Below are 24,709 nucleotides of genomic sequence, written 5' to 3' on the forward strand. Positions count from 1 at the left end.
CCTCCTAAAGTGCTAGGATTACAGGCATGAGCCACCGCACCTGGCCAGTTTTTTAGATTATTAAGAATATAGTCAGCCAGGCATGGTGGCTCACGCGTGTAATCCCAGCACTTTGGGAGGCAGAGGTGGGCGGATCACGAGGTCAGGAGATCAAGACCATCCTGGCCAACACGGTGAAACCCCGTCTCTACTAAAAATACAAAAAAATTAGCCTGGCATGGTGGCAGGCGCCTGTAGTCCCAGTTACTCTGGAGGCTGAGGCAGGAGAATGGTGTGAACCCCGGAGGCGGAGCTTGCAGTGAGCTGAGATCAGGCCACCACACTCTAGCCTGGGCGACAGAGTGAGAATCCATCTCAAAAAAAAGAAAGAAAAAAAAAAAGAAAAAAGAATATAGTCTTGTAGAGGAGCAGTATTTCCTTAAAATTAGAGAGAGTCTTTTGTTCACATTTGAGAAGGTGGGAATGGAAGGGAAAGCAAGAGAAAAATAAAACTACACAGAATATAGGGAGCTGGCTGCAGCTTCCTGAACCCCCTGAAATATGTATGGTTTCCAAGTCCCGCTCGTATCTCTTGTGGCTTCCAGACTTGGATTGCGTGGATATTTGAGTTGAAAAAAGAAAATCAAATGAAATCTTTTAATTTTGCCAAGAAGAGTTAACAACTACCATCTTTTTTCCTGTTTTAATTAATTTTTTTTTTCCTGAGCCCTTCCTGCCCAGAGATGATTTCCTGTTTTTAGGATAAAAGATGCTTGACCGTCTAAACACAGAAAAGACATGTTCTCAGGTGAACAGTTTTTAAATTGAGCCAGTTAATTAATATCTCCAGCCCAGACTTCCATCGTGAACTTCAGACTTTTCTAGCTGGCTGCATAATTCACATTTTCACTTTGAAATCTACCTAATACCTCATGTAGACCATGTCCAAAGGAGAATTCTTGATTTTTGTTCTTCCCACCCTCATGCCTGATAAACCTGCACTATCTGTAGCCTGTCCTTTTAATTTCCTTTTTGTCACAGTAATTATTACCTTCTAGCATGCTATATATAATTACTCCTCATTATGTTTATTATTTCTTTTTCATTTTCCCCAGCTTGAATGTATGCTTTTGGAGGATAGGAATCTTTGTTTTTTTCAGTCCCAAATGTATCAGAGAGTTTGGGCACATGGTAGGCACTCAGTATTTATTGAATGAATGAGTGAATGAATGAATTAATGAATGATTAAAATTTAGCTTTTTGAAAAAACTCACTATGTTGTTCTTTTTTTAAGAATTAAAAAAATTTTTTTTGATAGAGACTAATTAAAAAAAAAAAAGTTTTTTGTTTTTTTTTTTAAATACCCAAACTGATCTCGAACTCTTGGGCTTAAGTGTCCCTTCTGCCTTGGCCTCCCAAAGTGCTGGGATTACAGACATGAGCCACCACTCCCAGCCTATGTTGTTGTTATTGTTTATTCTTTTCATTTTATTGAAAATTTCGAACATCATTCTTGACCCATGTTTGGAATGGGAAATTGCCCAATGAAGGAGTGAGGATGTTAAATCTATCTTCCTGGTTGGAACTGTGAATGGGTTTTTCATGCATTTATAAGTCTAAAAAATAATTAGGTTTATAATGTACTTCAGTATATAGGAGGTAAAATCACTCAGGGATCTGGTCATGTGTCTTATTTTTTCCTTGTCAGATAAGTTTAGAGTTCCATACAGCCAACTTTCAAATTAGCTTTTGTAGCACAACTCATTCGTAAATTCAGATTTAATGACACTTTATTTATTTATTTTTGAGACAGAGTCTCACTCTATCACCCAGGCTAGAGTGCAGTGGTGCTGATCTTGGCTCACTGAAACCTCCACTTCGCAGGTTCAGGGGATTCTCCTGCCTTAGCCTCCCAAGTAGCTGGGACTACAGGCGCGTGGCCCCAAGCCCGGCTAATTTTTTGTGTTTTTAGTAGAGACGGGGTTTCGCCCTGTTGCCCAGGCTGGTCCGAACTCCTGAGCTCAAGTGATCCGCCTGCCTCGACCTCCCAACCTGCTAGGATTACAGACATGAGCCACCCTGCCTGCCCAGATTTAATGAAACTTTATTAATCACTGAGTTTTGCTAATTACTCTCTTTCCATAATGTTTTGAATACAACGCTATTGTAGTAGTTAATACATTGTTTTGTGGTTATTTGCTTACATGTCTGTTACTGCAACTGAATTGTAAATCCCTTGAATATAGGGAAAATATATTTGTATCCCTACCACCTGAAAATAGTACCTGCATAGTATTAGATGGTTGCTAATTGCTTGTTTAGTGAATAAGTAAAAGGCATGGAATTAGGCAGGTTGACAATATTGATTGATTTAATCCTTATAACCTAGTGATGTGTAGATGACATTATTTCCGTTTTACAGACAAGGAAACTGAAGTGAAGTGAAGTACATTATTCCAAATTATTTGACTACTAAGTAACAGTACCAGAAAGTTGGAGATCATATGTATTTTTTTACCAGTTGGGGATCATGTGTCTTTTTTTTTTTTTTTAACCAGTCCTTTGTATTTGCTTTACAGCTTTCAAAGGGATTTTATATTTTTTATCCTCCTTCATCCTTATACCAACTTTGGTAGGTAGGCAGAGCAGGTACTATTCTCATTTTACAGAAGAAAGTGTCTGTCAGAGAAGTTAAGTGACTTCCTCAGTGTTATACAACTAATAAGTGCGTGGGCTATTCGTAGATCCTAGGTCTTTTGACTGCTAGTCTGATGCTGCCTCTACTACACTGCATTACTTAAATGCTTAATGAACAAGATTGGAGGAACACATAAACAACATTCATAGTTTATATCTAGTGGCATTTCAGTAGATATTCACTCACATAATTATAGGAAAAATAGAAAAAAACTGTTGTGGCATGCATTAAGATATTTGTGAGGAAGTTTAAATTTGCCTTGAGAACAAAAAGACAGTAGAGCACTGATAATGAAGAGTATGTGCTTAGAAGACGAATATAAATTGGGAAAGTTTTTCTTCATGCTTCTAATCATCTTGAATCAATAGACATATATATATGGCAAATGAAAATTAAGGCCTGATTTTCCCTTTCAGGAAGTTGTTGATTGGAAGAAAATTTTCTTTTTTCAAATGCTTTTGGTATGGTCTGTATAGATTTGTAGTTTCTATCTTCATTCCATTTCACTCGTTTGCTCTGCGTAATGTAATACTAGTTTAGAATATAGAATGCAAAGACACATTTATGCAACATATTTTATAAAGGCAATTAGGTAATATTTTTTTTAATGTGTATATATACAGACAAATTTTCTATCTACGAGTGAAACAGATCGATCTACTTTGGGAGTTTCTCTTCCTATTGGTGAGAGATTATCTGCTAAGGTAGGTGGATAGGAGTAGTTATTGTGGGTAGCAGGTTTCCGAGGAGTCAAAATCATAAAAGAACATCCTGCTGATTTAAATGCAAATGGAAGATCACATCATTTCTCCATACTTGAATATATTTCTTTTTCAAAAATCCATGGAGTCATGTTTATGCTGTTTAAAAAAATTTTCTTGAACACATTTGTAACCATATAATTATATATTTCTTTAATATGTTGATTCTGTTGCTGTATTCGGTTATACTTAACTGAATATTCAGAATTCATTTTTTTCACCATGGGTTTCTGACTGTAAAGTTTATGCTATGTAACAGTTATTGGAATGAGTGGATGTGAAATTATAGTGAGCTTTTATGTCGGGTGCGGGTAAGGGTTCTTTGAATGCGTGATTCTGTCGCTCCATTAATACACGTGCATATTCCTTCGTGGTGAAAGTGAAAAAGCACTGTACACCTCTCATAGTGACTCAGTCTCACCAAAGTATATCAGAGATCATGAAATAGTATATAAGACAAAATGGACCATTAATAAATTTCAAAAGACAGACCTAGTTTCTTTTCTTTTTTTTGTTTTTGAGACAAAGTATTGCCCTGTCGCCCAGGCTGGAGTGCAGTGGCACAGTCTTGGCTCACTGCAACCTCCGCCTCCCCAGTTCAAGTGATTCTCCTGCCTCAGCCTCCTGAGTGGCTGGAGGCAGGATTACAGGCGCCTGCCATCATGCCTGGCTAATTTTTTGTATTTTTAATAGAGGTGGGGTTTCACAATGTTGGCCAGACTGGTCTCGAACTCCTGACCTCATGATCCACCCGCCTCAGCCTCCCAAAGTACTGATGTTACAGGCGTGAGCCACCGCACCTGGCTGACCTAGTTTCTTTAATACTTTTTTAGATTGTGTTGTTTTAGTGACATGGGAAATGTTAAAATTTAAGAACATTTTCTAATCTTACATATTTGTGTTTTAACAGAACATTTCATTATAATATTTTATAATCTATGATAATTTTGCCTTTTTAAGTTTAAAATATAAAGGATCCTTTTTAACCTTGGAAAGGAAATGGTTAGCTGCAGGTGCTTCAGGGAGTGGGTTGGGGCATTAGGAGAGGGAGATGTCCCTGAGAAGGAAAGAAGGAAGGTAACCCTATCATATCTCTTTGGAAACATGCTAATGACAGTTCTCTTGGCAAACACAATCATCATATTTACTAGTGGGAGAGATTTATCTCTGAATGCTTTTGGCAGAATACAACCGCTTTGTCTAGGATTGCTGTTGGGAATCAAACCTGGAATCTATGGATTTATGTGGCATGGCTCTTTGGAAAATGTCATCTAATCTCTGTTAACTATTGGAGTGTAAAATGGAGATGTTTCATGAATGAAGCAACTCCCTTCTATTAGAGACCTCATGTATTAATGGACCAAAGCATGTAGCCGTGCATATTCTTATGTGACGAGAAAGACCTGGAGAGCTGTATGGGTGTCCTCAAACCTCTTCCGACCTCTCCTATACCTTTCAGTGACATCTGTCCTTGAAATTATTAGTAAAGCTTGATTCTGGGTAAGAGTTCTGATATGTATGATTCAGATTCGACATTCCGATATGACATTGAGGTATTTTTTTCCCTGAAGTTGAAGTTAACACTGCCTTTTGATTTTTATTTTAAGGAAAGGTTAAAACTTGAACGTAACGAAGAATACAATCAGTTTCTCAGGGGTAAGGAAGAATCCAGTGAAAAGTTCAGGCAGGTGGAAAAGAGTACTGAGGTAGGTTTTGCTTTTGAAGTAAATCTGTACTAACACATGTTGAATATTTTGCACTTGAAAAGTTTTTTCTATTTTAGACATTTTACTTTTTTTTTTTTTGTAAATACTTGCAAAATTAAGCCAAATTAAACCAAACACAGGACATTTAAATGTTTAGTTTTGGAAGTTGTTTTATCTCATATTGAAGAACTTTTAACATTTAATTGGGGAGATTTAATTTTAGAGATCAGTTTTGTTAAGTGATTTTCATTTATTTTTAAAAATTTAAATGAGTTTTTATGTTGACAATTCCTAGCTATATATATATATATACTTTTTTTTTTTTTTTTCAAAATTTAAGGATCAATTAGCTGGACATGGTGGCAGGTCCCTGTAATCCCAACTACTTGGGAGGCTGAGGCAGGAGAATTGCTTGAACCTGGGAGACAGAGGTTGCAGTGAGCCAAGATTGTGTCACTGTGCTCCAGCCTGGGTGACAGAGCGAAACGTGGTGTGGGAAAAAAAAAAAAAGAAGGATGATTGATGTATCTGGGGCCAAAACATTCAAAACATTTACCACTTTCTATATCCTTTGTGTTGAGAATTTAATTTGAAATATTTTGAAGTAATATCTCCTAGGATAGGAATTTGCATTTAGTTTATCCTCTCTTTCTTTCTTTTCTTTCTTTCTTTTTTTTTTTTTTTTTTATTTGAGATGGAGTCTTGCTTTGTCACCCAGGCTGGAGTGCAGTGGCACAGTCTCAGCTCACTGCAACCTCCGCCTCCTGGCTTCAGGTGATTCTCCTGCCTCAGCTTCCGGAGTAACTGGGATTACAGGTGCCTGCCACCATGACTGGCTAATTTTTGTATTTTTAGTAGAGATGGGGTTTCAGTATGTTGGTCAGGCTGGTCTTGAACTCCTGACCTTGTGATCCACCCGCCTCGGCCTCCCAAAGTGCTGGATCATAGGCATGAGCCACCGTGCCCTGCCACAGAAAGGTAAAATTTTCTTCAAGTTTTTTTTTCTAAAAAAAAATACATATGGGCGATTAATGTTGCCTAGGCTAGTCTTGAATTCCCAGGCTCAAGCAATCCACTGGCCTCCACCTAGAATTTTTATGTAATAAACTTTTCATAAACTGTACAATTTGATGGGTTTTAGAATATGTAAACCACAATCAAGATAACGAGCCTATCCCATATCCCCCAAAGTGGTTCTGGGACCCTTTGGAATCTGTGTGTCCTCACTGTCCTCCACTCATTCCCACGCTGTCTCCAGATCTTCCTGACCTGACTTCTATCACCCTAGACTAGTTTACATTTGATCATTTAATATAAATGGATCATACAGGATATACTAGTTTTGGGGGTGTGGCTTCTTTCACTCGGTATGATTATTTTGAGGTTCATTTGTGTTGTTGAATGTATGGATAATTCATTCCTTTTTGTTGCATAGTAAGGTTCCATTGCATGGCTGTATCAGCTTGTTTATCCATTCCACTGTTGATGGACATTTGAGTTATTTCTGGCTTTTGCTATTACAAGTAAAGCTCATATGAACATTCATGTAAAAACAAATATATATATATGTGTGTGATTAAACAAACATCAGAGTTAAAATGATAGACTAAGTATAAATTGAGAGTTTAATTACCTTATAAGAGATAGTTTCTCATCAAGTTTTGTTTCTTTTTTCTTTTTTAATTGAACAGCCCAAGAGTCAAAGAAATAAAAAACCTATTGGTCAAGTTAAGCCTGATTTAACTTCACAAATACAGACATCTTGTGAAAATTCAGAGGGTCCTAGAAAAGATGTCTTAACTCCTTCAGAGGCATATGAAGAACTTCTGAACCAAAGACGACTAAAGGAGGACAGATGCCGACAACCAGATGATGAACTCGAATTAAGGAATAGAAGAATTATTAAAAAAGCAAATGAAGAAGTGGGCATTTCCAACCTAAAACATCAAAGGTTTGCAAGCAAGGCTGGCATTCCAGATAGAAGATTTCACAAATTTAATGAGGATCGTGTTTTTGATAGACGGTATCATAGACCAGACCAAGATCCTGAAGTAAGTGAAGAAATGGATGAGAGGTTTAGATATGAAAGTGATTTTGATAGAAGACTTTTGAGAGTGTATACAAATGACAGGTATTTACAACTTCATTTTTATTTTCTTTATTTGCTTAATATAGCAAATTAATTGTTAATATTTGCTGTTGTTACTTTTTATGATTATACTAGGGAGAAGCACTTTTATCATAATTAATTCTAAGTTGCTTTCCATTATTTTATGTCCCACTGAGGGGAAAAAGAAAACACTCAAGGGGGGGGCCGTGTTATAAAGTTGGAAAACTGAAAGGCTACACCCATTATGTAAAAGTATGTGAATTGGAGGTAGTCCTTCCCACAGAAAGGGACAGAGAAGAAACGCCCACGTCCCAACTTTGTCAGTGAGTGGAGAGTAAAGATACAAACAACCTTCCCTGAGAATTTGAAGTGTAAATTAGTACTGATTCAAGTTCGCAGTCCAAATTCATACTGCCAGTAGTGTCCAAAGAAACCTTGAGGCAAGAATTCAGAGTTTTCTCAATTCATAGTGCTCTTGGATGAGGGGAAAAATAACTGTCTGCAATAACTTGACATAAAACCAGGCTATTCTGACTTCATATATTAAAATGTGGCCGGGCCTGGTGGCTCATGCCTGTAATCCCAGCACTTTGGGAGGCTGAGGCGGGCAGATCATGAGGTAAGGAGGTGGAAACCAACTTGACCAACATGGTGAAACCCCATCTCTACTGAAAATACAAAAATTAGCCAGGCATGGAGGCGCACGCCTGTAATCCCAGCTACTCAGAAGGCTGGGCAGGAGAATCACTTGAACCCGGGGGCTGAGGTTGCAGTGAGCGGAGATCACACCACTGCACTCCAGCCTGGGCGACAGAGCAAGACTCTGTCTCAACAGCAATAACAAAAATAAATAAAATAAAACGTGTGAAAAAAGGATACCTTAAAATAGATGAAATACAGTTTATTCTTGTAGTCATAAGTTTTTTCAATCAGATTTTCAGATGGTTTTCAGTTCCTTTGAATGTTTTTGTGACAGTATTTATAATTTCTTAACTGCTACAATGAGGTTTTATTGTATTTATCATACATTGATACCTGCCATAGTTTAACCTAACTTGTTTTGGAGTTGGGAATTAATACCTTACGGTCTCGTATTTGTCATTGATTTGTTTACTTGACAAGTGTTAACACATTTTGAGCAGCTTTTGGGACCTGCTTTATTTACTAGTCCAAATAGATTAGTAGTTTTTAAGTATTTTAGAAAACGTTTTCAGGGGTAATGCTGTACATTCAGTGTTCTAACTATTAATTATGATACAAAGCTTTTACAGTTCTTTGTCTTCTACATTCTGTAGTTGTTATGTCCTCACACAATACTCTTAATATTTACCTTGTTTTAGGTAATTTGATTGATTAAAATTTGGAAATGGCAATTATAGTTTCTCTGATCTGAATCTAATTGTTTATACTTAGAAAATTCTCCAAATCCTATAATGTTATATTTGAAAATGCTTATATATGAAGGTAGTTAAAGGCTGACTAAGCTAAAATAACTCAATTGGGGAACTGCAAGTACTCTTCAACTCTTGGTGATGATGTCTCCTTTGTACATGAGAACTTCCTTTCCCTTTATGGTATTTGTTTACCTTTAGGGTGAATGTAATGCATGCCCTTTTAAGTTTGGAATTTTAAGAAACATTATAATGGTTGCTTCTTTGTTTTTTATATATTTTAATCTATTACTTTTGTAATTATACCCTGTGATAATTTTATACATGAACTGACAAATGAATATCATTCTATTTGAGAACTATCGTATCTTCTTATGTATCCCATAAATAAAATGAACTCCTTCTATATAAACTTTCCCAAATACTATTTAAGAATAGATTAAACATGAGATTGAGTGAGAATAATTCTTGTTAAATACTTTAAAGTGTTTCTTCAATATATAAATCATATTTTATGTATTTTTATTTTGTTATTATATCAACTCTGACATCTCCAAGTGTTTTTTCTTATGTGTCTCTTTAACAATTGAATTTAAAATTGGATTTATTTCAGATTTGTAGATTCCTTATTTCCACCAAAAAAAAAAAAAGATTTCAGTCATTCAGTAGTTTATAAATCAACTGGTTGATAGGAGAAATGACTGTATTTGTGAAAAGTTTGAGACTAAAGAAATGTGGAACTGAGTTTCATCTCTTGCTCCAAGCATTTATTCTTAACATACTGTGCAATCTTCATCAGAAGTTCTTGACAAAAAATAATTATAATGTATCATGAGAAGTGCACAGTTAATTTTCCTTAATTCTTCTAAGTTTTCTTTGTTCTTTTTTTTTTTTTTTCCTTTCCTAAAAGCATCTGGTCAATTCTAGTTTTGGTTTATAATAATTTTTTATTTTTAGTTTCAGTTTTTCTCTACCCTCTAAACGTTTACTTTTTTCATATACCATAATTATTAATGAAATATTTCCCCATACTTAAATATAGGAAAGCTAAACTTTTCTCAGACTATGACGTTACCTTCCTAAACTTGTATCGTGAATCACTGACAATGTTCTTAAATAATTAACAAGGTGGTTAACACTGTAATTGACAGTTGCATTGTGTGTGTATGTGTGTTATTTATTCATATTTACCAATTTAAGTAAAATTTATCATGTTTTAGGAGCTTTCTAAAGTAGAATGTAATAGCATGTCCTAAGATACTTTGAAATTTATAGGCTCTATTTAAATATAGTAATCCTAGTCTTATTTATTAACTTGAATTGTAGAAGTTAATATTTTACTTTTATTATGTTTTGCTTTAACCAATGTTAATGAGTAAAAGAAGTTTTACTTCTTAATACCCAAAGAAACCAGGTACAGGGTAGATGGGATTGGTAATAGAAAACAGTGCTAACAAAGTAAATATAAAAATTGGGAAAGAATTGAAAACAAAGAGAAAAATGGTTGTCCACAGTTAACATCTCAGAGTTTTTCTTTAGCTTCTATTTTTTTTTTTTTTAAAGATTAACATGTGTTCATTTTTAGGATAAAGTTGGCCTGTACCCTATACCTGGTTTCTTTGGGTATTAAGGTTTTTACCTGATCAGCTAGAGTTGTTGACTCATGTCTTCAAGGAAATAGGGAGAGAAATATTTTTTTCATTTAAAATACTTTTTTTTTTTTTTTTAGTTAGTAGGATAGTGAAACCATTTTGCAGTTATTTTATTCCCTCAATCATATCTGATTTGCATTTCAAAGTTATGAGTTCTGTCCCTTTCTGACAAAACCCAATATATTAAGGTATGGTAAGTGAACCTGTATATTAAAAGCCATAGAATATTTAGATAGATTTTCTACGGCTATACCACCCTGTAACGTGCCTAATCTTGTTTGATATTGGAAACTATAAGTAGGCTTGGACCTGGTTAGTAATTTGATGGGAGAGTATTTAGGTAGATTACTTCTGGGTCACAAGGATAGTCTTAATCTGGTACTCTCACAGTGAAACAGAAAGGGCTTCCAGGGACAAACAAGCTAAACTGAACCCCTGAACTTTGGTTAGAATCAGATGGTTCTTAGACATTAGGTGAGTGCATTACTTTTGGATATTATTGTCTGTCTGTTTCCCTTTAATGTTGAGACGATTGAATAAAGAGGTAACCATAGTAAAACCACCGCTGATTCATACTAGTTGCTTTCTTCAGAGAGGACTTTTTTTGTTCAGAAAAGGTTACAACAATAAATTGTGAGACCATAAAAACTGTTTAAGTGAACTAACAGGTAGTTCAGAGTGATTAAATGCTAAATTTATTAGAAATATAAAGGGCACTTTTAGTAAATGAAGGAAATGCCATACAAATTGTAGGGATATTTTAATAGAGAATAAAGTGGCTAACTTTCCAAACTATAGTTTGGCTTTTCAGCTTAATTTCCCTTCAAGGTTTCTTTTTTTTAGGTCTTATATTGGTAATTAAAAAAAAAAAAATTATAAAATCTGTATTTGTAAACAGTAATTCTTCCTTGACTTAAAAAAGATAAACAAATCATGTGTCATTTCATAAAATTGAATAGTATCCCTAGGATTTTATCTTTTTAGTGAAATGCTTATTTCTGCTCTTTTTTAGTCTCTTACACATTTTTCAGTCTTGATCTTATTATAATTGCTGGTGACAAAGTGGACTTTATTATAATCTTGTAAATGACTTTTTTTCTTCAGTGAAAGGTATACCTTAGAACATCTTTTCATATGTGCTGTTCACTAGGAAATCTTTTGATTTTGCTGTAGATTTTATAGCAAAGAGACCTTAACCTTATACATAAATAAAATCATTTCTTAAATTAATTTAGGATGAACTTGGAAAATGACCTCTTGTGTTTATGGTGTTTGCTTTACTATCTATATACACTGAAGAGCCTGTAAAAGATTTTTTAGTGTGGATACCTTGGGTGCAGTGGTGGTATAAAGATAAGCTAGAATTATTAATCTAAATATTATCTTCAGAAAACTTAACTAATAATTAAGGAAGCCACAAGCTCTATGTTAACTTTAGAAAAAGCTTTTGTATATCTAAGTGACCTTTAATTCTGGGGCCCCAGGTTATGCTTTTAAGAATTTGTAACTTGACATTTCTATTTAATTTTTTTTTTTTTTTTTTTTTTGAGACAGGGTCTTACTCTGTTGCTCAGGCTGGAGTGCAGTGGTACAGTCTTGGCTCACTGCAACCTCTGCCTTCCAGGCTCAAGCAGTCCTCCCACTTTAGCCTCCCAAGTAGCTGGGACTACAGGTATGAGCCGCCGTGCCTGGCCTCTGTTAAAGATTTTTAAAATAAAGATTTATTATTAAAGAATGTATATAAAGAAATTATTTTTATATATAATTTTTTTTGGCATAGATACCTCTTTACTACACCAGTGAATTTGCTTTTTGTGTTGCGTCATGGGTTCTCAAGAAAACCTCTAGGTTGGGTGATTTGCTAGGAGGATCCATAGGACTTTGGGTATAGTTGTACTCACAGTTATAATTTATTACAGCAAAATGATACAAAGCAAAATCAGCAAAGGTAAAAGGCACATACATGGGACAAAGTTTGAAGGAAACCAGGCACAAGCTTCCAAGGGTTCTCTCCCAGTGGTATCACACAGGAGATGCTTACTACCTCCAGCATTGAATTGTAACAATATAAGGAAATGTCTACCAGGAAAGCGATTAGACACTCGGTGCCCAAGGTTTTTATTGTGGGATGGTTACATAGGCATCCTGTACCTGGCATGTACCAAAATTCCAGACTTCCTGAAGAAAAGCAAGTGTTTAGCATAAACTATAGTTTGTGCAAACAGTTTAAGCACAGTGAGCTGCTCTTATCAGTTCCGCCGGTGGTTGTAACTCTCCCAAAATCTGTATTCCCAGGTGCCAGCCAAGGGTCAACTATATAGTCAGGCTTTTCTGAGGACAGGCAGTCTCAGGCCTGCTCTGTTAACACTTTTCTGCATTATATATAAAGATCCAGTATAACTGAATCTGGTTGCCTGGCAGTGTTAATTACAAATTTGAATTTGAGTTTGTATTTACCTGTTTGTTAAGTGGTATAAGTAGGGAATGACACTAAGCTGATGTGTCATTCACACATCAGAATGTGTGTGTGTGATGAATGTGTGTGTGATGTGTGATCGATTAAAAAATGGAAGCCATTCATGCGTTATGCCATGTCATAGTTACTAAGATTAAAATTCCAAATAGTGTTTTCTCCACAGATGATATTGACAGTGGCTGGTATGATGGAAACAAGTGAAGAAAGAATTTTATATGCTGGTTCTGTGGAGAGTGAGAAGTTTCTTTTTTTTTTTTCCGGAAAATTGCCATTTTTCTTAATCTGATAATGAAATTCACCTAAAATACTGAATACCACTTTAACAACCATATTTCTTTGTAATAGTCCTGTTGAGAAAGACAGTATAGTTGGGTAACTCAACAGCCATGTAAAGAAACTTTGAAATGATTATGAAATGCTGATTTTCACGGATGCCGATAAGTATTGGTATAAAAAGTCATGTTGGTTTCTGTGGTATGAGAAATTAAGCTAAAAATAAAATCAGTGTTTGCCAAATGGAAAAAAGATTGATTGAAAAACATTTTTTCATTATTATTTTCCAAAAAGGTTTTTAAAGAAGAAAATAGAAAACATACTAATCTTTCTTTTTGTTGTTTATGACCTCGTAAGTAAAGTTAGCTAATCATTTTCCCTGTTAATGTTTTCCATTCGCCTATCAGTAACATTTATTCTTTTCTGTGATTTACAGTGTTAGCAAATGTCATGGTTTGTTACATTTGATTTAATTTACAGACTGCTGCTGTATTTTTAAGTTAAAAAGGTTATGACAGGGCGCGGTGGCTCATGCTTGTAATCCCAGCACTTTGGGAGGCCGAGGTGGGAGATCACAAGGTTAGGAGATCGAGACTATCCTGGCCAACAGGGTGCAACCGCGTCTCTACTAAAATACAAAAAATTAGCCAGGTGTGGTGGCGCGCGCCTGTAGTCCCAGCTGCTTAGGAAGCTGAGGCAGGAGAATCACTTGAACCCGGGAGGCAGAGGTTGCAGTGAACTGAGATCGCACCACTGCACTCCTGGCAACACAGCAAGACTTCGTCTCAGAAAAAAAAAAAAAAAGAAGGTTATATATACAATGAAATAATTCACAGACTCTAGATATGAATTTTGATTTAAAAAATGTTCTCATTTTGAATTTTGACTATAATCTTTGTGAGTATAGGGACTGTGTCTGAATACCCAGTAGGTGTTCAGTTCACTTTTAAATAGAATGATAAAAAAGTGCTAGTTATATTTGTAGTTTTAAAAATCAAAACTTATAGAAAGTACATTAAAATAATTTATAATCTTTTTAGAAAAGATTATTACATTTAAACTCTTAGTGTCTCATTAACCAGCAGATCATACAAATTCTATTTAATTTTAGAATGTTTATGGTAAAACTTCATTATAACACTTTGTTCCCTTTAATGTTGCCAACATCAAATGTAAAACCACCGAAGTGTTATAAGAAGGTCTGTATGTGGAACATTCTTTATAAGCTAATATGTTTTTAAGGATGCACAGGAACAGACAAGGGAATGTGCCTCCTATGGAACATGATGGGGATGTTGTAGAACAGTCAAACGTAAGAATTTCATCTGCTGAGAATAAAAGGTACAGTATGTAATATAAATTCTCCCCTTTAGTTATTATATTGTGAAACAATGTGCCTTAAACTGGCTAACTGAAAAAGTAGAAAGGTATAGTAAATTATTCCTTCTTAGTGAGAAGTGAATTAAAGGAAAAGAAAGGATGAGGAGGTAGTACTAAATGAAAATTGATAGTACTTTACAGCATTCTTTTAAAGAACAAGTTTTTGGTTACAAAGTGTGCCAGGGTGTTCTGAAGAAGTGCCTATCATTACAAAGTATGTAAATTTGTTTGAAATAATAAAAGAAATAAGTGTAATTTAATGGACTAAAAATCAACTTAAAATATCTTAGAGTCATGGTGATGCAACTTATCTGGAAATAAATTGAAAATATGGCTGGGCCCGGTGGCTCACGCCTGTAATCCCAGCATTTTGGGAGGCTGATGCAGGCGGATCACTTGAGGTCAGGAGTTCAAGACCAACCTGGCCTGGCCAACATGGTGAAACCCTTTCTACTGAAAATACAAAAAAAAAAAAAAAAAATTCGCCAGGCGTGGTAATCCCTGTAATCCCTGGTAATAATCCCTGTAATCCCAGCTACTTAGGAGGCTGAGGCAGGAGAATAACTTGAACCCCGGAGGCAGAGGTTGTGGTGAGCTGAGATAGTGCCACTGCATTCCAGCCTGGGTAACAGAGTGAGACTCATCTCAAAAAAAAAAAAAAATTGGGAATGTTCCTGTGGTGTGAATTTTTCTTTCAAAAGTTTATTTTTGATTTTCAGTTTATCAAGTAGATAGCTTTTATGCTTACTTTGTAAAATTAGTGCTCATATATATTTCTGTCCTGTGGAAAGGAAAGGAAATTATATGTATTTTATCTTTATGTTCTCTTTCTACTTACAGTTTTTTATCATTTTGGTGGCATTCCGGTGTTGTACATAAGGATAAATGGTTTTGAATCTATAGTATACAGTGAAGATAATGTCATATGTCAAGACAGATGTCTATTTTTTCTAAGAAAAATAATATATATTGGGAGGCCGAGACGGGCGGATCACGAGGTCAGGAGATCGAGACCATCCTGGCTAATACGATGAAACCCTGTCTCTACTTAAAAATACAAAAAACTAGCCGGGCGACGAGGCGGGCGCCTGTAGTCCCAGCTACTCGGGAGGCTGAGGCAGGAGAATGGCGTAAAACCCGGGAGGCGGAGCTTGCAGTGAGCTGAGATCCGGCCACTGCACTCCAGCCTGGGTGGCAGAGCAAGACTCCGTCTCAAAAAAAAAAAAAAAGAAAAAGAAAAATAATATATAAACACTGCTTGCAAGAAGATAATTTGCTGTTTCATTCTAATTAATTAAGTTTCCTTTGAGGATTTTTTTCCCCTTGTTTCAGTCTTCCAAGAAAGGAGGTTTTTTTTTTTGTTTGTTTGTTTGTTTTTTGAGACAGCTTTGTTGTCCATGCTGGAGTGCAGTGACATGATATAGCTCACTGAAACCTTGATTTTCCAGGCTCAAGTGACCCTCCCACCACAGCCTCTGGAGTAGTTGGGACTACAGGCATGTGCCACTATGCCTGCCTAGTTTTAAAAAAAAAATTTATTTTTTGAATTTAGAGAAAGGATCTCCATTGTCCAGGCTGGTCTTGAACTCCCAAACTCGTGGTGGGATCTTGCAGGCATAAGCCACTGTGCATGGCCAGGAAGGAGTGTTTTTAGGGATGATCTTTTCTAAGTGTGTGCATAGGTCACTCTTTCTCTTCTTTTTTTTTTTTTTTTTAATTTATGTGCACTTTTTTTTTTCCTTTTTCTTCTTTTTTGAGACGAAGTCTCACTCTGTCGCCCAGACTGGAGTGCAGTGGCACAATCTTGGCTCTCTGCCTCCTGGATTCAAGTGATTCTCCTGCCTCGGCCTCCTGAGTAGCTGGGATTAGAGGCGTGCGTCACCACGCCTGGCTAATTTTTTTGTATTTTTAGTAGTGATGGGATTTCACCATGTTAGCCAGGCTGGTCTCAAACTCCTGACCTCAGGTAATTCGCCCGCCTTGGCCTCCCAAAGTGCTGGGATTACAGGCGTGAGCTGCACCCGGTCTTATGTGCACTTATATTCCTTTTTTTTTTTTTTTTTTTGAGACAGAGTCTCGTACTGTCACCCAGTCTTGAGTACAGTGGTGTGATCTTGGCTCACTGTACCCTCTGCCTCCCGGGTTCAAGTGATTCTTCTGCCTCTGCCTCCCAAGTAGCTGGGATTATAGGCGCATGCCACCATGCCCAGCTAATTTCTGTATTTTTAGTAGAGATGAGGTTTTACCATGTTAGCCAGGCTGGTCTCAAGCTCCTGACTTCAAGCGATCTGCCCACCTTGGCCTCCCAAGGTGCTGTAATACAGGTGTTAGCCACCACACCCAGCCTGAAAAAGATTTTATTTGAGAACCTATACAGCCAGTGAAGCAAGCTGAACGTTTTTGTTTTTGTTTTTGAGATGTGTCTCACTCTTGTTGCCCAGGCTGGAGCACAATGATGCTCTCTCGGCTCATTGCAACCTCCACTTCCTGGTTTCAAGTGATTCTCCTGCCTCAGCCTCCTGCGTAGCTGGGATTACAGGCCTCCGCCACCACACCTAGCTAATTTTTTTGTATTTTTATTAGAGACGGGGTTTCACCATGTTGGCCAGGCTGATTTCCAACTCCTGACCTCAGGCAATCCAGCCATGTAGGCCTCCCAAAGTGCTGGAATTGCAGGTGTCAGCCACCGTGCCTGGCCAAAATTTTTTTTTTTTTTAAGCCTGAATACATTGGAGTTGCACTGTATAAAGAGATAGAATGCCATGATTTTACCTTAACCTTAAAAATTTGTAAATATTATAATGTCCATAGTACTTTGAAAGGCTAATAATTCATATCTACATTTTACTCTAAAATTTTGCTTCCTGAAAATTATCTGGATTTTAACTTACTCTGTTTCTCTGTCTTTTTTTCTTTAGTGCTTTAGACAATGAACCATCCAAATCTACTAATCAAGATACCTGTAGTCCTTTTGCAGGGATGCTCTTTGGTAGGCATAAAACTTCCAATTCGTTGGACTTGTACAGAGTGTCTTATAATCCTTTTTTAGTGAGAACTCAGTGTTGTAATTAATACTGTTTTTACTAATAGTAGAAAATATTTGTAAGTGCTTACTTTATGGCTAGATACTATGCTAATCATTTAGCATGTATAGCTCTATGTATAATTTTATTTTGTATTTTTTAAATTTTATATATCTTTGTATTTTTATTCATGATATTCATGAACACATCTATGTGTAATTTGAAAGCTAAATTATTTAGTGATGTGCTTTCCATAGGTGATAATAAAATTATTAGTTTCAGTAATCTTTTCTTTGCAAAATGGATTGATCATTACCAATCAGTAGTGAGCTTTTAATTCCATATTTTATTAGCACTCTGTTGCAATGTGGCTGTTTCTTACATTCTGCTTTTTAAAAATATTTTGTTTTATATATGATAGTTTTTTCCTTAATTCTTCTTTCTAGTTTCTTCAACTAGTACAAAACTGCTTTGTATATTAGTTTATTTTCTCCAGATTAAACCTTTCTTTCCTTTGTTCTTTTCATGTAGTTTCTGAGAAGGTATTTTGTTCAAGTCATGATGATGGTCTAAATTTTCTGTTTATTTGAAGTCATTGCTGAATATAAGCTTGTTTTGCTATATGACACTTGTCACAATTTAATACCAGAAACTGTGAGGAGAGCCTTGTTTCTGGTTTGTACCTTTAAATATGTAATAGAAAAGAGATCTGTTCTTTGTGTGAAAACTGTTAGAAAAAAATGAACTGAAATTTGGTTTTAGTAAAGTATATGAAGAAATTAAGTAACACTCTAAATTCATTCAACGTAAAAACAGCAAATTAAATACTAGTTTAGAGACATAATTGCATTATATTCTCAGGTTTTCGTTCCCTTGTGAATGACTGTTGTGAGAAAAATGGCATACCACCTAGAATTTCATTCTAGTATATTATCTGTAGGTGAAAATTGACCATGTAAAGGCTATATTTTTTTCTTTTATTTTTATTTACTTATTTTATTTTAAAAGGCTATATTCTTATTATTTTTTTTTTTTTTTGAAACTGAGTGTCGCCCTATCGCTGAGGTTGGAGTGCAGTGGCACAATCTTGGCTCACTGCAACCTCCACCTCCCGGGTTCAAGTGATTCTTGTGCCTCAGTCTCCTGAGTAGTTGGAATTACACGCGTGTGCCACCATGCCTGGCTAATTTTTGTATTTTTTTAGTAGAGATGGGGTTTCACCATGTTGGCCAGGCTGGTCTCAAACTCCTGATCTCAAGTGATCTGCCCGCCTTGGCTTCCTAAAGTGCTGAGATTACAGGCGTGAGCCACTGTTCCCTACTGATGTATTTTATAAAACATGGTAAAATAAGAGAAATGTCTTTCTGAGCTGAGAGCCTACTGATAAATAATTTTATCAATAAAAGGATTATTGTACCCTGACCTTTTAAAGATAAATAGCATGAGTTTAATGCAATCCAGGATTTATAGATGAATATTTGGTAAGACAATGGACTCTTAACATTTGAAACAAACCGTTAAAGTCATTTAATTCAATGACTTATCTCGTGGTTGATCTTTTCCCGCCCAAACTATGTTTGTATATACCTATAGGAAATTTATTATCCCCAGAGACAGGACATTCCATCTTCAGATGGCTGTGATTGTTATGATACTCTTATTTCAATTGAACTGAAATTTATCTTCCTATAATTTTGCCCCAAGGATGTCACTTGGGGCCTTTTCTTTATTTAAAAAGTAAGATCATTGATTTAGTTTAGAGCTAAATAACACATGTATTTTGGGGTTTATAAGAGAACCATAGGTAATTTAGAAGTATGTTTAAAAATTTCCATTCATTTGGGGATTTTCCTTTTGTCTTTTTGTTATTGACTGCTTGTTTAAGCCTCTTAAGATCCAAGAATGTAATTAGATTAATTTCAGTTATTTCAAGTTTGTTGAATTTCTGTGACTTTTTTTTTTTTTTTTGAATAGCTCAGAATATAGTCTGTCTTGGTGAGTGTTTAGTGTGTACTTGAAAGAATGTGCATGGTGCAGTTGTTGAGTATAGTAGTTTATAAATGTCATTTAAGGCTGGGTGTGGTGGCTCACACCTGTAATCCCAGCATCCTGGGAGGCTGAAGCAGGAGGATCACTTGATTGAGCCCAAGAGTTTGAGAGCAACCTGGACAACATAGGGAAACCATGTCTCTACAAAAAATAAAAAAATTAACTGGGTGTGGTGGCATGCACCTGTAGTCCTAGCCACTCAGGAGGCAGAGGTAGGAGGATTGCTTAAGCCTGGGAGGTTGAGGCTGCAGTGAGCCGTGATTGTGCCACTGTACTCCAACCTGGGTGACAGAGTTAGACCCTGTATCAAAAAAAAAAAAAGTGTCAGTTAAATCAAGTTAGTTCATTGTATGTTCATGTCTTGTATATCCTTAATGAATTTTATCTGCTTCTATTGATTGCTTAGAGAGAAGTGTTGAATTCTCTATCTTGTCCTTCGTGTTGTGAGGCCTGGAGTGCCAGAGGGATTTTCTTAGTGTTCCTGCACTTTCCCCAGTTTTCAGCAAGGCCTTCATGTCCTTGACAGTGAGGGCATCTCTCCCTCCACACTTCCCCCTTCTCCAGCAATATATTGCTATTGATTGTTACTTGATGCTGTACAGATCCTGTGCATCTGGGCCTCAGGGATGGGTCTTTCTCAACATTTCTGTCCTTGCCCAGGATGATAGCTAAACTCTTCTTTGTGTCTGAGGAGGGTTTTGCATCAGATTTTTCACCAGATTTTTTTTGCCCTTCCCCTAACAGTAACAAGCCTTTGCTATGTAAGAGTGTGGGATACTGGGTCCAAGTTGATTTTCTGTCCCTTCACCAATAGCTTGCAGCTTTTGCTTTGTATAGTCTGCTTTGAAAGTCTGGAATGTGGGCCATGTTTTGTGCCTGAATGTCACGAAAGTATCTCTTTTAGGTCTTCTGTGTTGTTTGATCCCAGTTTTTCTAGTGAACATTTGGAAATTGCATTCAGGCAGCAACTCCAGTGGGTCAAGTCTGGGCATGGTTTACTGAACAGATCCTTTGCCAATGGTCTCAAAAGGCTATAATCAAGGTATCTGTCAGGCTGCTTTTTAACCGGCGACTTGAGTGGGGAAGAATCTGCCTCTAAGCTAATGCAGGTTGTTGGCAGAATTCATTTCTTTGTGGCTATATGACTGAGGGCCCTGGCTTCTTACTGGATACCCACTGGAGACTGCCCACAGTTCCTAGTGGCCATCTGCTGTTCCTTGCCATGGTGGGCTTCCTTACCATGGTTACTTAACTTTATGCCAGCAAGAGGAATCTCTAAATTCAGGAAGGGCCCATTGCTTCTTCTAAGGGCTTTCACCTGATTATATCAGTTCTGCCTAAGATAATCTCCCTTTTAATTACTTCAAAATTAGTTGATTCAGTACCTTAGTTACATCTGCAAATATTTTTTCCACCCTTCCATATTCTATTGTATACAAGTAAGTTACAGGTCCTACCCATTCTCAAGGGGAGGGAATTATACAGGGATTCAGCAGGGAGCAGGGAACATAGTAGCCATCTTTAAAAAGTTTGCCTACCATTGTCACATTTCTCTGTTACTAATGTTGCAGTCTCACACATGCTCCTTAATGTAGCAGTTTCTCATTGTCTGAACTAGTACCCCAGGTTCTTTGTCCCACGTCCAAGAAAATTAAGAAATATAGACACAAAGGTGGGGTTGGAGTGAAAGTTTAATAAGTGAAAGAAAAAAAGCTCTCTGCAGGGAATAGGGGAGTCCAAGTAGATGGCCGGGTTATAGCTATATTAAAAAGCTTTTATAAGAAACTTAATCTCTGTAGCAGTTTGAGTAACTTATCAGTAAAATTGTCTGTGCAACTCGTGTTATCTTATACAGCTGTGGGTATGTCTCTAGGCAAGCAGAAAGCTGCTTATCTTGTTTGTATATCTGTGGGTTTGTTTTAGGTAAGCCACCCCTGCCCCACCCCCATGCAAGTTCCCACTATGAATATGCCTGAAAGGAGGTGGAAACTTTTTCCTGAGAGTTCACTAATTAGACAAAGAACAAAGAGCTCTGTGCTAGACCCTTGCTTATCTGTCCAGGTGCAGTCTGAGGTTTTATTTTTTCCCCTAGGTTGTTTTATTTTTGTCTGTTGCTGTGACTTTTCAAGCAGGCTGCTTCTGCAGTCTGAGTTTTTTCCAAAATGATTTTTCCTTTCCTTCTCCCTCACTAAAGACCAATTTTATCTGAGTTCAGTTTTAAACTTAGCTAGGGACCTCTAGAGTAGCATTCCTTTTCAGAGAATAGTTTAGTCTTACTACTATAGAGTGATCTTTCTGAAGTGTTCCCTGAAAGACCACCAAGAACATAGCTGGCTGGAGCTTGAATTTTGCTCCTTTGTTTCAGGTCTGAGAATTGTTCAGTTTACATATCCTTCTTAGTTTGTTGCCAGGCCAAATGGAATTTCATTCTGTGAATGCACAAACTAGCACACTGCAAAGTCTGAAGGGACCTCCTGTGGATTTCTGGAGCTCTTTTTGTGCTTCCTATTGGATCTTTGCTCCATAACTTTTAGCCATTTTAGCTTTCCTGAATTTTGCTCTTTATCTACTCAATTTAGCTCAGTTTCCTGGCCCTCTTTGGGTTCTCTTTACCTCTTTACCTGTATCTGTGGTCTGGAAATTTCATTTGGGCAGAAATTGGGTGATTATAGGGCTCACCTCATCTATTTTCCTTCCCTTAGGTATTACAGTTCTGTACTACCTATTGTCCAGTGTCTGGAAAACAATTATTTTGTGTATTTTGTCCACTTTTCTAGTTTGTTGTTATTGTTGTTGTTTATTTGTTTTTTAAACAGTGTGAGGTTAAGTCATGTGGTTGGTTATTCTATCATGGTCAGAAGTGGAATGGCAATATTTACTTTTATTATAAAACACAGTTATTAATCTTAATGTAATTTATGTTACCTCTATGGGAGCTTCACTTTTGCTGACATCTGTGCTTAATGGACAGACTGAGATGCTGTGTGCCCACTGATGATTGGAGACCAGTAATGAAGGCAGTACAGAAATTGCTGTTTCAATTGCATTCTTGATACCCTGTGATTTTTGTAGTGTTCCAGATCTTGCATATCTAGATTAAGAGGTTATTTTGTGGTGTTAACATATGCAATAATAATAATCTTCTCTGCATTCAAAATTTTTGATTAGCTGAATTTTTGTATAAGGAATACCAGGGTGAGAGGTTTGTATTTTTTCCTGCAGAACTGAATTTTTTTGAGCAGAGTGCCAGTTTGATTAGTGTATTTTATGACGGTTAATATTACATAGTGTACTGGATCTATTGGAGCAGGGAGAAGGGAGTTGGGAAGACTGGATATTAGTTAGGAAGTTTTTGCTGCAATCCAGGTCAGATGTAGAGAGGACTTATGCAAGGTTAATGGCTCTGAGAAGAGAAAGGAGGGGGCCTCATATGAAGTGAGTAGAAGAGGACAAGCAATCCAAGTTATAGTGAGATTTTGAGGCTCAAGTATTGGGCCATTAATAGAAAATGAAGAGGGGCAGATGATTTTGAGATGCTCATTTGGGATTGAAATGTTAAATTTATAAGACTTATGGAAGATATTAATGGAAATATTATTTAGATTGTTAGAAAAATGGGGTTGGGATAAGAATATTCTGTTATTTAGGAAAATTTTTGACTACTGGTAGAGGCATGGGCATGATTACCATATCTTGTGTTTGACACATAGTAGGTACACATTAACTACAAAAATAATTGAGGAAGGACTGATTCATGTGATTTTTTCCTTCTGTATTTCTTGCATATTCAGTAATTATATGATACAATTAAGATGGAGTTTTTAAGGACTTGACTTTCTAATTGCATACGATGCTTAAGAGTTAAGATTGCATTTTTCTGATACCACTATCTAGGAGGTGAAGATCGAGAACTTATTCAGAGAAGGAAAGAGAAATACAGACTAGAACTATTGGAACAAATGGCTGAGCAACAGAGGAACAAGAGACGGTAATGAAAGGTTTGCATTTAAAAGAGATATTTTGAGTTTAAAATGCATTTGTGTAGATGGTTAAATAAGGGGTTGTCTTCCTAATATGATGTTTGATTTGTAAATCACTATATTTTAATCTCTACATGGTAAATCAACAAGGAAAATAAATACCAAGAGAGTTTTTGTTGTTGTTGTTGTTTTGGAATTGTTTTTTGCCATATGAAATGGTATGCACACACACATACGTGCAAAAAAAAAAAAAATTGTATCCTATAAATTTAACAATTCCATCCCAAATGAGCATCTCAAAACCAACTGTCCTTCTTCATTTTCTATTAATAGCCCAATAATGGAGCCTCAAAATCTCACTATAACTTGTATTCCTTGTCCTCTCCTATTCACTTCATATGAGGCCCCCTCCTTCTTTCTATTCGCAGAGCCATTAACCTTGGATAAGTCTTCTCTACATCTGACCTGGGTTGCAGCAATAGCTTCCTAATAACTAGTCTTCCCAACTCCCTTCTCACTGCTCCAATAGATCCAGCACACTATGATATTAACTGTCAAAAAATACACTAATCAAACTGGCGCCCTGCTCAAAAACTTCAATGGCTTCCTTAATTCCACAAGAATGATAAATCACAAGTATTTATGTTGTATATAGGTATCATTGTTTGTAGTCTTTCTTGTTGAAATACCTATGAAATGTTATAGTTTAAAATTAGGAATAGAGTTTAAAATTAGACATTTTAAATATAGATTAAAATTAGAAATTACAGTAGCTTACGCCTGTAATCCCAGCACTTTGGGAGGCTGAGGTGCGTACATCACGAGGTCAGGAGATAGAGACCATCCTGGCTAACACAGTGAAACCCCATCTCTACTAATAATACAAAAAATTAGCCGGGCATGGTGGCACACACATGTGGTCCCAGCTATTCGGGAGGCTGAGGCAGGAGAATTGCTTGAACCTGGGAGGCGGAGGTTGCAGTGAGCCGAGATCACGCCACTGCACTCCAGCCCGGGAGACAGTGTGAGACTCTGACTCAACAACAACAACAGCAACAACAAAATTAGGAATAGATATCGTGTTTTGAGAGAATTTGAGACCTGTTATCTCTTAGTTTTTGCCTTTTTCTATCTCAGAGGAAGCCAATATCTACTGTTTGATGTTAGTTATCTTTGACATTTAAAAAAACCCTGTTATTAGGAAGTATGGTAGATATATTTAAATTTTTAC

The 24,709-nt window shown here is 36.5% G+C and overlaps 1 protein-coding gene across 24 annotated transcripts in view; it reads left to right on the plus strand.

The window, feature by feature from the left end:
- Window positions 1-24,709, plus strand: part of CSPP1 (centrosome and spindle pole associated protein 1) — a 135,166-nt gene that overhangs the window by 27,687 nt on the left and 82,770 nt on the right. For 15 of the 24 annotated variants that reach the window (XR_004435163.1, XM_033202259.1, XM_033202257.1 and 12 more), the window contains 6 exons: window positions 3,301-3,381; window positions 5,046-5,144; window positions 6,836-7,275; window positions 14,289-14,387; window positions 17,345-17,415; window positions 23,393-23,486. Coding sequence is in view for 23 of the 24 variants with exons in the window: in XM_033202259.1 (XP_033058150.1) it covers window positions 3,301-3,381; window positions 5,046-5,144; window positions 6,836-7,275; window positions 14,289-14,387; window positions 17,345-17,415; window positions 23,393-23,486 (884 nt within the window). In the remaining variant the exon portion in view is untranslated. The remainder of the gene's footprint in view (window positions 1-3,300; window positions 3,382-5,045; window positions 5,145-6,835; window positions 7,276-14,288; window positions 14,388-17,344; window positions 17,416-23,392; window positions 23,487-24,709) is intronic. The other 9 variants (XM_033202262.1, XM_033202270.1, XM_033202279.1 and 6 more) reach the window with 6 other exon arrangements.

Source organism: Trachypithecus francoisi, unplaced genomic scaffold, assembly GCF_009764315.1.
Source record: "Trachypithecus francoisi isolate TF-2019V2 unplaced genomic scaffold, Tfra_2.0 Lachesis_group7, whole genome shotgun sequence".
Lineage (NCBI taxonomy): Eukaryota > Metazoa > Chordata > Mammalia > Primates > Cercopithecidae > Trachypithecus > Trachypithecus francoisi.